At 47.5% G+C, this 12,290-nt stretch overlaps 1 protein-coding gene across 1 annotated transcript; it reads left to right on the top strand.

The window, feature by feature from the left end:
- Positions 1 to 2,651: 2,651 nt before the first annotated feature.
- Positions 2,652 to 11,939, top strand: LOC149327143 (uncharacterized). The gene is made up of 2 exons (XM_089564042.1): positions 2,652 to 3,258; positions 11,544 to 11,939. The coding sequence occupies exons 1-2, from the start codon at positions 2,653 to 2,655 to the stop codon at positions 11,937 to 11,939; spliced, it is 1,002 nt and encodes a 333-aa protein (XP_089420168.1). The 5' UTR covers position 2,652.
- Positions 11,940 to 12,290: the final 351 nt, after the last annotated feature.

Below are 12,290 nucleotides of genomic sequence, written 5' to 3'. Positions count from 1 at the left end.
ATGACAGAAGACAAGGAGCTGTTTAATTGGCGCAACGCTTAGGCTACTGCTAGAAATTCGGCCAAATAAATAGGGGTGTAATCGGGAAGGCGGAGTGAGAATGACCAGTCAAGGGAGATGGAGAAAATGCCAACACCGGCCTTTGCTTCACACTGTGAGGCATCTGTCGCTCTGAGCACATGAGATTTAAAGCACAGCAGGTAATCCTGCAATAAACCGCTGAGCAAATGAAAAGGCGTTAACTTTGCATGTTTTGGAAAGATGTCATCGAAGACAATCTGAATAGATGAAGAGTTGGTGCATACCGGACGGATTTCCGAAATGCGGACGTTTAAGGGGTCAAAGAGGGATTGCACAAAACATATCTGAGGGGTACGGAAACGAGACCAGGTTTCGTTGAAAAATGGCCGAGGCTGACGAAGGAAGATCAAATTGGAGGCATGAAGCGAAGAATCGCACATTCTTACGAACGTTTTCACTGTTAAGAGCCGAAATCTAGAAGCCAATGATGGAATACGCGCTTCCAGGTACAAAACGGAATTCGCCACAAATTTTGGAAGGCCCAACCAAAGGCGCAACGCCTCCCGCTCCAAGAGAATCAAGGGGCCAAGTTTATACGCTGGCGCACCAGAGAATAAAACACAACCTAACTCTAAGACTGGACGGACGTACATTCTATAAATAATAAGAAGTGAGTGCCTTCTCATGCCAGAACGAACACTGCTCAGCCTGCGCAGCATACCGACTGCTCGGACTCCTTTCGCAGTGATCTGCTCGATATGGGCCCCCCAGGAAAGAGAAGGATCGTTAATTACTCAAGGGTATTTGTCACTTTGCACTTGAGGGTATTTGTCACTTTGTCTGGTGCCGGTAAACAATAGATATATTAACTGGACAAGAGAGCGGAAAAACCAATAAAGCACATTTATTGACATTAAAGGACAGATTAATGTCTCCTAACCATTGGTCTAGGACATTCAGGTAGGACTGTAAGGACTGGAACAAAGAGGAAATGTCGTTCTCTGAAGCAAAAAAGGCGATGTCATCAGCATACACATAGGTGGACACCTGAGGACTGCAGGTAATACCGCTGAGTAAGATGTTGAAAAGCAAAGGGGAGAGGACCGCCCCTTGGGGCACTCCTCTCGCTTGTCGAAATTTGCTTGATGAAACACCGTTCTGGAAGCAGTAAAATTCCCTGTAAGCAAGGAATTCAGCAACGCAAGCCACAAAGTATCTCGGAAGTCCTACTGCCTGTAGTCTTTGCAAGAGCGTCCTGTGCTCAACGCTGTCATAAGCTTTAGATACATCTAAAGTAACAAGCGCTGCGTATTGCTTTCGGCGACGAGCTAACTGTATGCGGCTCTCCAGATCGGTATGGGCACACCATATAGAGCATCCTGGTCTGAAACCAACCTGGCAAGGGTTCAACAACCCAGTCTCTGAAATAACGGATATTATTCTACCATGCAACACCCTCTCAATTAACTTAACGAGATTCGAAGTTAAAAAAATTGGCCTTATATTGTCTAACACATAACCATCTCCCTGCTTTTTAAGCAACGGGATAATCTTTGCTAGACGCCACTCATTTGGAATCCATGGCCCCTTAAGAGAGTAATTTATAAGTGCCAGTAAGTCGGTGGGAGATTCCTCGAACAAAATTTTAATCATAGAAGATGTCACACCATCAGGGCCAGAGGCCGCGGGTGGAAGGCGGGATACAGTGTTCGAGAGCTCAGTGAGGGTGGCTTCCTCGAAATCGCCCAATGTGGCAAGAAATCTCTGAGGAGAAGGAAGAAGAGCCGTAAACCGGCGCTCAAGGCCTCTGCCTATATCTTCCAGGGACTGTGCAAGTTCAGCCGGTGACTGAACTAGGGAGACAGCGTTCATGGTGGACGAGATTAGTTTCCTGGATTTCAGGTAATTGAATAAAGCGCGCCTATTACCAGATTTTGAAAGGAATTCGTAGCGTTCAGTATCGTGCAACTCCTTTGCACGAGATACGGTGCGCTTAAACGTAGCTGCAACAAACTTATAATCGATACAGTTTCTGGGACACTGATTGTGGAGAGGTTTCTTCCAAGCAGCCTTTCGGCGCCTATAATCTCGAGTGCACTCTGGGTTCCACCAAAGGCACGGCGATGTTCCCTTATGTGCCTGAACCAAGAACTCCAATTTTTTTACGAGCTCCATCCAAAATTGAACAAATGCGGATGGCATTACCTCCACTGTTGGAATGAGATAATTCCTGAAGGTCTGCTTTGAGGGCATTTTTGAGACTGCCGTAATTTATGAATGTGCGCCGTGTGCTGTTAGGAGATGTCAACTGGCACATAACTTGGAAACTGATCGTAAGGTGATCACTATTGGAGGCACAGTCAACTGGCCCGAGAAAATAAAAATAACTGCTCTTCATCTTCTTCTTCTTCTTCTTGTCCACATGAAAAAGCGCCATCTTATTCTTCCTTCATGGACTTCTTTCAGTAAATCATTTTTTGATCTCCCCTCTTGTCAAAAGTATTGTCGCAATTTCGCGCGCCAGTAGAGAAAAGAAAGGATGATCACGCGCCGAAAAATATCTGGTGTTATGACTACATGCTTTTTGGGTAGGGCAAAAAATCCGCAACATTGTTGGCGCATAACAACAACATGGATCTCCTAGCAGTGCTCTTTGTTTTGAAGAAGAAGCCGCGAGACGCCATTTCAACCACGTCCCTCTTCTCAGACAACGCAGTCCTTGCCAGCCGGGGCAGCGAGCCTGCCTTTTCTTCACGTAAAGCCTTCGACGAGGGAATGGGCAACATCCACCGCAAGACTGGCGAGTTGCCGGATGAACTCACAGGCTTGACGGAACACGAGGTGCAGCTCGTCCAGCAGACGTGGCGCAAATTCACCAGAGAGAACCCCGATTACGGCGTACTCCTTTTCGTCTCCTTGTTCATCAGGCACCCCGAGTACATTCAACTGTTCAACCCCTTTCGCGGTAGGCCCGTCGGAGCGCTCAAGGAAGACCCAACGTTCAGGGCGCACGGGTGTGCCATCGGATACCACATCACCTCCATGGTAGAGAGCTTGCGCGACCCGGACACCTTCGAGATACTGGTGCGGCGCAACGCCACCGAGCACATGCGCCGTAAGGGGGTCAAGCCGCTCCACTTTGATGTGATGGGCGAGGTTGTGGTGGATACGATGCAGGCCAGAGATGAACGCCACATGACGCCAGCTGCCGTCGAGGCCTGGCGGAAGTTCTTCGCAGTGAGTAACCCATTTGGCTCCGCTTAGCTTCCAGCCAGCACTGCTCCTTCAGCTGAACGATGCCGACATTTTCTGACGCGAATGAGCTACGAAAGAACAACAGACTAGAACTCGTATAATTTATTCAAGGATCATGTAGGCTGTACTATATGGCTTGCCTGCCGCTGCAGCTATAAACATTGACCAGTGCTGACGGGCAAGTAAAGTCTGAAAGAAGCGGTATCATCCAGAAATTGGATTGTAGAAGCCATGTCAACTGCACTCGCACTGGAAGGAATTTTGTTACTCAGAGTAACTTGTTACAAATGGTTCCTAAGCGTGCAGAATAAGCACACCAAAGACCTCCGATTTGTGAAACCAGGATACTTAGAAGTAACGACACTTGGCTGCAGAGTGAAAACGCTATTAAGTGTCCTCGGCCATTTCTGCGCGTCACAAATTTTAAAGAATTAACAAGGAAGGCCTAGAAGCCACTTTGCGATTCCATGAATTCATTCACTAATGTTTTTCGGTATACTTCAGTGAGAAAGGTTTGAACAAGACCGAGTGGCTCAACAGCCTTGTAAAGATATGTGGACTTTAAATTATATGAATCAATTTTCGATGGCGAAGAAAGAAATTTTAGCACGGCGGCCCAGCATCGTGCAGTATCACTGCTTACGGTTGGCAATTAAGGTCCTTAAGTGCTAAAAGTTAATAACCTTAGCCGTTTACGTTAAAGACCTTTTTTCGGAATGGATTTACAGTGAAGACCTTCCCCTTGAAGCCCTTTAAGATCTTTAAGATACGGCCTTCGACAAAAAGCCTGTCCCACAAATGCGCCTGCCCTAAAGGCAAATATTTACTTTCAAGGTCTTCACCCAGATGGTTTGCTGGAAGGTGTACACACCCGGCAGGTTGCCCACAATCCGGCTTGTATGCCCGAAATCGCGGCTAGCAGGCTGCCGCACTAAAACGTTTGCTCTTTTTACCATTTCCATGATAGAGCTCACCCCCCCCCCCCCCCCTCTCGCCCCTCAGCCGACCAAAGCTGTACATCGTATAATTCTATACAGCTCGCGCGACGTAAATAAGAGGTGTTTACGACCTTGGCCTAGAGGCCCATTTGGGTAATGTTTTCATTTCCTGGCCTGCTCTGTCGTGAGTGTTGACTTTCATCGAACTAAGGCGTCGCTGTCCATTACAGTGCAAAATTGTATAAAACGTTCACTTCACCGTGATGAAAACCGTATTGAGGCATCGACTGCACGCCTACCAGCCACTGTTTTTAGTGAAGCCACTTCCAGCCGTCGTGCCTTGAGCGGATGGGGAAACCGTTGCGATCTCTGAACCCGCCGTATCCTCTCATCTGCCACGTCGATGGACGTCGGCTTTTGTGCCGATTGCACTTATAATGCTTTCGCAATAGAAAGGAAAACAATTGCGCTGAAAACAAACATGGTCGAGCCCCCCTATTGAAAAATCCGGTATCGCGGCAAACCGGATTTTACCGGAACATATCGGTTTCATACCGGTCCGGTATCACTCTCATACCGGCGAGACCCGTCCGGTTTGATGGCTATACCGGTTCATACCGGTCCGGTATCGATCCCAAACCGGACAGACCGCTCCGGTACGGGGCTCATACCGGGCAGTCCATTCCCGGTTCGAAGCTCAAATCGGACAGACGAGTCCGGTACGGAGCTCAAACCGGACATACCAGCCTGTATTCAGAGCGATATGTGCTGCGGTTCTGGTGCTTGGTCTGCAGATTGACTGTTGTACGCCAGCAGATATTTTTTAGGGGAAGGGGGGGGGGGGGGGGGGGCAGCGTGCGCATAAGTGCGATAATCAACACATACACGGTTTTGTTGAAAGGTCTAGGGAAAAAAAAGGGCTAAGCGTGAGCTTCGCAGTGGCAAAACATGCAGTTTGTGCATGAAAGGCGGGGGCTGCTTCCCGTGCAGCACCCTGACAAAGCCAGGGCGGCTGTGTGCGGGCAACCGGCTAGTACATATCCGCCAGCAGCCTTCGTAAGTCCTTCGAAGATTACTCTGGATTTCACAGTGCAGAACTTCAAGACTGGCTGATAAACATGGCGAGCCTCCGGTGACTGCGCCAGAGGCTCAAAAAGGTTTGTCGCGTTCATTGCAGCAGCTTTCTTAATGTTCGCTAGCGGCAGCCTCTAGCGACGCATCGATGAAGAAAGAAAATTCTTGGTTTTCGTGCAGGAATTCTTTGCACTTCTTCTTCAAGTGATCGCCCACTGATAACGCAACTTGTCCAAGCGTCATCGCGAGCAGCCCCACTCTTCACTCTATCAGGAACATATACTAATCACAAATCGCCCAGAACATTTCTATCGACGAACAAGAAAAGGTTAATTCAACGGAGCCGGCAGCTTGGGGTGTTCCCTTAAGGGCGACGCTTCGTGCTAGCTAAAAGATACAGCGCTCGAGAGAACAAAATAAAAACAAAAACCACCTGTAGAAACCTTACACGAGTAACCCGTCTTTGCGCAATTTTTTTTTAAAAGCTTTTTTCTTTTCTCTCCTCACCGCCTTTGCTTTTCCTGGGTCCGGTCGCAAAAAAAACAAAAAAACCTGCGCATTCCTGGCTTTTCTGTCCTGTCCCTTCCAGTGCCGTTCCCCGAAGCGGCGCGGAGGCGCTCACTCTACAACCCACGACCGAGCATTTTAAGCCGCCCTCCCGACCACGCTACCCGCGAGGCTTTCATGAAGTGGCGAGGAGGTTCCGATTCTGCTTGTTCACTGTGCCCGGTCGCAGCGCGGTGACTTTATGCAGAAGTCCTCCCCCGCCTTTCCTGCGTTTGTTTGGAACAGGTTTTTCTCTCCTGCGGCTGGGAAATTGAGTGTCAAGCGATGAAGGTAGCTGCGAAAACACGCTGGCACTCGCTCGTTGGCGTTGAATTTGTGTTATACAATTTTTTGCGCCTTTCTTCGTGTTGCCTTGATCAATCCATGATCAAAGATGACATCGCCTTTCATGCGTACGTCCAGTGCAAATATGGTGGAACCCTATCATCCTTGTCTCAGTGATGAATGACTTCGCTCCGAAAGACGTGAGTGGTGAACATTTGACCGGTGGAGGCTACGGCGGTGAAGGCGGATTTTATGACGGCGACGTCGTGCTGCTAGGACGTAAGTACGCATTTTAAATCACTCTGTTCTTTAATTACTGCCTCCGTCTCGGGGATATGCTCGGCGTCAACAGAAACGTTCTAACTGTCCAGTGTCTTTTTAACTAAAACTTTGTAGATTGCACAGCGTAGAGGGACGGAATAGCGCAAAATTTTCTTTCAGTTACATACCGAAATTGCTTGTCCTTCATGATAACACGACTAAAATTAGTTTTATAGTTTGTATTCTTTCTTTACAGAGGCATGTGGTGTACACGTGCGACATCAATCATCGATAAGCGTCCTGAGGGGGAGCGGCTCAAGCCCTTGAACAAACATCAAGCATCGCATCGATGCTGCGGTATGTGCAGTAAATAATGGAGGATGACCACGCAAGCATCGGAATCGTCCGCGCAACCTGTTTACACACCAACAATGTTACGACGCAGATTTTCAATACATTATTGATTCAAATATGGAAGGCGTGAGGTGCATTCACGATACTGAGCATTGCCAATGCTCAGGGCCTGGCGTCTTGAGACGCCTTGCTTGTCTGTGGCTTGTCTGGGCCCACGAGGGCCCGCAATTCAGAGCCCCGTTTGTGCTACCGTTTGTGCAAATGCATATATGCATTTGTATTTATTGCATACAGGTCCACCTCGGGAATGGAATTTTTATTCCTTCGGCAACGTGGGCAGCAGTTATGGTGGCACCCAAAGATTCGCGTTTCTGCAAGGACGCAGCCTTTGGACGACTCCACAAGTCCTGGAAAGGAGCGTTACAGGGCAAGCTTGCCATCGGAACCTGAAGTCAGAAGCCTCGACAGTGGGCAGGAAGCCAATGACCCCTGAAAAGCTACAAGCCATTGGCCGTAAGTTGCATGTCACAGTGCTCAATGCATTATGTTGTGTGTCAGTGCCCATTTAAATGATAAGGTGGGGGCTTTATGTACTACCAATCATATTTTCTTTTCTGCAGGTGCTTTTCACTACTTCATTGGCCAGCACCCTGTGGAGACCCCAGCGCCGGTAGATCGTCGCAAAGAGTTAAATTATTACCTCAGTGAGCTGGTTTAAGACATGCGAAAAAAATAAACATCTTTTGGAGTTTTTGATGCAAGCTACCTCACCAACACTCACCAAGCTACCAATACTTGGTAAAAGCTGGGAGCAAATAACACAATTGCACATCGACTGCAATACGAGTCGCTGATAATCGCAGATTACCAGTTTCTGAGGCTCTGTATATTGCAGCATTTGGCATGTACACTTATGGCCCCAGTTTTTGGGCAGATTTAGTCCAAGTGGAATATATTTGAAGCATTTTATTACTGCCTTTGTCCTGTGATACAGGGCCCTCCTGTATAATACGGGCCTAGCCTGTAGAATACAGGACTGTCCTGTAATCCGGTATGAATTTTAAGCCGGAACCGCATACCGGGTTATTGTACAGGATTTGCGATACCGGATTACCGGAGTATCCTGTACAAAACAGGAGAGTCCTGTATTATACAGGACTGTCCTGTTTTATACAGGATATTCCGGTAATCCGGTATCGCAAATCCTGTACAATAACCCGGTATGCGGTTCCGGTTTAAAATTCATACCGGATTTTTCAGTAGGGCCGTACTAGAACGCTGCCCATGGGTCGCAAGCCGGGTGCGCTAACCCTTTGCCACCGGCGAACTTCCATTCAGTCCATTAGCTTAGGGGTTCACTGCAGCCAGCTGATATCGTATATCGACGCTATCAGATTACACTCTTAAGGCTACTTAAGTCTCCTTCAAGTAACAGCGCAAGAACAAAAACGGGACGCATAGGACTGGACCCCACAACGAGCGCTCGTTGTGTGTTCTAGTTCTATACGTCCCGACTTTGTTTTTGCGCTGTTACTTGACGATGAATGACCAACAAGCTCAAGCTGCTGCTTTGGTTGTCTCCTGATGAATATTTTTTTTTCTGTTACTGCACTAGCTCACCCAATTCACTTATTGAATAGCACTCCAGAGTGAATTTCATCCTCTAACGTGCCTGCTGTATTTTATGCTAGTTAAGCTTAGCTCGTCTGTCTGGAAGTAATCGTGTAATCATCTTTGTAATAGCTTTGTTTCGTTTGTTCACAAAATGACCTGTTTTCTCTTTAAAAACCCTTGCTCGCTTTAGTTACGTTTCTATTTATGCTAGAGGCGCGTGTGCTGTGCAATGTCAGTGCACGTTAAAGAACCCCAGGTGGTCGATAATTCCGAAGGCTTTCACTACGACGTCCGAAAGCCTGAGTCACTTAGGGACGTTAAAACCCATAAACTAAATTAAACTAAACATTTCTTTTTGTTCATACTGTCCTGCTTCTGAGTGTATGTTTTGTTTTCGTAAGTATTGCGATAGCATTGCATGTCCCATTAGCAGAAAAGCCGGCGTCTGCCGCCGTGCGTTGCACGAATTGCCGCGCGGTCTTCCGAACAAATCTAGGACGATGCCCAACGGCGGTGTGCGATGTCACAAGATATGTAAGCGAGCGTGCAAAATCATGAACGATGAAGCGCAACCTGTTGCTACCTGTGATGTTCATAACTCGTAGTTATTCATCACTCAGAGTCATTGTGAAACGTATCACTACTCAGGACTTTACAAGACCTTCTTTGAAAGGCTATGTGCTATTTAGACGTTCACTGGAAAAAAAAAACTACAGATGGTTTGGTTTATTGGGGTTTAACGCCCCAAAGCGACTGAGGCTATGAGAGACGCCGTAGTGAAGGGCTCCGGAAATTTCGACCACCTGGGGTTCTTTAACCTGCACTGACATTGCACAGCACACGGGCCTCTAGAATTTCGCTTTCAAGAAATTCAGCCGCCGCGGCCGGGATCGAACCCTCGTCTTTCGGGTCAGCAGCCGAGCGCCGTAACCACTCAGCCACCGCAGCGGGGCAAACTAGAGATGAGCGGACAGAAACGCGCTTCTGTCTTGTCGTCTTTACTTTTTCCTCTGAACGTCTACTTAGCCCACACCCTTTCGAAAAAGATCGCTTACTCAATAGCACTTCAAAAGTTTTACTTGCGGACATATCGTCTGCTACGGGCTCTTTGCTATGCCTTCAGCCTATGCGATTCGTTTCTGTCGTATATACTTTCTAACTGCGAACGTGTGTTTAGCGCACAGCCTTTCAAAATAGATCATGAACCAATTAGCCCGTCAGACTGTCTTACGTCAGCGCTTTACAAGCAACGTAATTTATCCATAGATTTTGTACAATGCATGCGCAGTCATGACGCCTAGTCAGTCATTCCCCAAGGTAAATAATGGTTCCGCAACATAGCACGACTTAGCGGTTTCCATTTGCGACGTAGCATGACTCAGACCTTGCAGGAAGCACAGTCAGTCATGACGCATCACTCAGCAGTATTACTCAGCACTCTACAAGTGACACAATGTACCGGTATAGAGTTGTACAAACAATATGCATTTTTCTGCTTTGTGGCCATAGTCACTACTAATGATCATTCTGAAATGTACTTTACAAGTTAGGTAAAGTAGGGGTACAGAGTTTATTTAAAACTTTAGAAACATAATGCAGGGTGATGCCTCATACTCACCGTTATGACTCATAGTCATGGTGACAAGTAGCATAACTCAGCATTTTAATGCTTTCGCATTTTGGAACGTAAGCAGTCTTAAGGGCCTCCGCCGAATTTTTTTACTACTCAAGGGTGCTTTTTCTTTGCACGTGTTTCACCTGCCTCCACGTGGTTGTGACGTGCCCAGTTTCCGGTGGTTGACTGTATTTATTCCTTCGGATTTTTTATTAAACCCTCACTTGCGAGTTACCGCTTGTGGTGCATGCTTTCTCGTGTGTGCTTCGTCTAGTTTGCTATGATTTATGGCGTGCTAAGGTTTTATTGCTATGATTTTTTTTATTTCCATCTCTTTCACATGACATAATTTGTATCTGATGAAGGCACAGTATCCCTAGTTTTTTATATCGTTTTGTCCCCGCCGCTTTCTCTCTGTTTATTTCCTTTTCCACCCGCACCACCTTCAAGAAGATAGTTAGCATTTGCCTGCGGTTTGTTTCTTTTGCACTCTGTTGCCCGTGGAGCGTTTTGATCATGAATCATGTCGTGAAATTTTTCTGATTTTTTTTTCGTTTCGCACAAAAACCGCGGATGATACCATAGGATAAAACATAGATAAAATGCCAATTCTGTCGGAAAAAAAAATGCGGTTCTAGAAGTGGAACTTCCAGGAATTCTCTCCAGTTACCACTATTTACTTTGGGGGAAATAAGGGATGTAAACTGCGCTTAAGGTTTCTCGTCCATTAATAACCATTTCGCATTGAGTTGTGGTCCACCAGTAGCGCCGATCATACTCTCTAGGCCTGTGTAATCAGAAAATTATTTTTACTAGTCAAGCTCACAGTAGACTGGCTGGCTTAACTAAAACAGCGTTCGGCTATTCAAATCTTGGACAGAGTTGCGAGTTGCTTGCGCTTCATTTCTGCGTGAGCGGCACTCAAGAAATCTCGTGTATGGCTTTGAGTACTAGAGTTTTCGCTTTAATCATGCTTTGATACCACTTTCCCTACCTTCATTGTTTCTCTAAAGCCGCTGCCGTCGTTAATCGGTGCAGCCCTGAACGGAATTAGGCCCGCTGCACATCTATATCATTTGTCGAAAGTATTCAGCGCAATTGGTTTTATTCTTGGCCTTACAATGTGGGTTCGTAAGCATTGCTAGCATTAAAAAAAAAACTATTGAAGGTGGTAGGAAGTGACGTCGGGCGTAAAAATCTTGCTACTTGCAAGAATGCTACAAGAGCCCCACAGCACTGCTTTGAAGAAAACACTTTGGACTGTTTGCTTTTGACAAAGGCTGTTCATAGACACCTGCTGCTGTGGCTATGGTGGTATGACTCTCGGTTGCTCCGCCCTGATTCGTTGGTTTAAACCTAGGTTGAGGGGGCCGCACATTGATAAAGGCGAAACGCAAAAAGGTCCCATGTTCTTAGCGAAGGGAGCCCGTGATCAATACCTCTCTGCGTTTGAAATCAATCGGTACCGTTTTCCTACGTCGCCCCTCATTGCCCATGTGCGGCTTCACGACCGTTAAGGCAAAATACCATATCATTTTACATTGGCTCACGCTGCCTCTTCCGCTCTGATCTTCGCGCAGTGCATGGTGGCCATAGTCCAGGACGTGTACGACAAAGCGGCCGCGGAACGCGCCGAGAGGGCCTCGACTGCTTCTGCGGCATCGGACTATTACAGCCGCGCCTCATCCTTGAAGAGCGAGACGATGCAGGCGTCGACGCCCTTGGTTACCGCCGCGGTGAGCACCGGGGGCGGCAGTGATCGCTCAAAGGCACCGGTTGACGAAGCGGCGGCTCCAAAGAGGCCGCCGCGCATTATCCGCAAGCAAACCGCCGGCCCCACCGAGGCCAGGCCGGGAAGCGAGGGGCAGAAGGCGGACGCTGCGTCGCGGCAGGACAGGGGCGCAGCCAAGAAGAAGAGCGCCAAAGAGAAAGCGGGGAAGAGTGGAAAAGAAGGGCCCCGCAAACAAAAGCCCTGAATAAGGAAGCGCGGGGAACCACGCACGGCTTCAATCTCGTCGAAGTGGCACTCGTAGACGCCAGCACAGATCTTTGTGATGTGCTGATTTTGCTCGTCGGACGTTATTGGATAGACGCATGGATTCCTATTTGATTCCTTGGCGTAATTTGTTTGCCCATTCCGTTACGTAGATTTTCGGTGCAAAGTTTCGCCTCGAATTCGAGTTAGTCTAGATTTTTTTCATCGACGGATTTTTTGGTGAAAGCAAGGGTGTATCGTTTGTTCGAAATAAATCATACATGCTTACGGCTTACGGACTTCTCCCCGCTTGGAGTGGGTTTAGTGACAATTCCCGCTATCATGCCTGGAA

The sequence above is a fragment of the Amblyomma mixtum genome, chromosome 10 (genome assembly GCF_055824585.1).
Source record: "Amblyomma mixtum isolate Tamu chromosome 10, ASM5582458v1, whole genome shotgun sequence".
Classification (NCBI taxonomy): Eukaryota; Metazoa; Arthropoda; class Arachnida; order Ixodida; family Ixodidae; genus Amblyomma; species Amblyomma mixtum.
The sequence above is the reverse complement of the archived record's forward strand: the minus strand, read 5'-3'. Positions and strand labels throughout refer to the sequence as shown.

Bases quoted from the DNA above. Each gene is read 5' to 3' on its own strand.
- LOC149327143 (XM_089564042.1), top strand. From the start codon at position 2,653: ATGGATCTCCTAGCAGTGCTCTTTGTTTTGAAGAAGAAGCCGCGAGAC. The intron at 3,259-11,543 runs GTGAGTAACCCA...ATCTTCGCGCAG, and splicing joins CCTGGCGGAAGTTCTTCGCA to TGCATGGTGGCCATAGTCCA.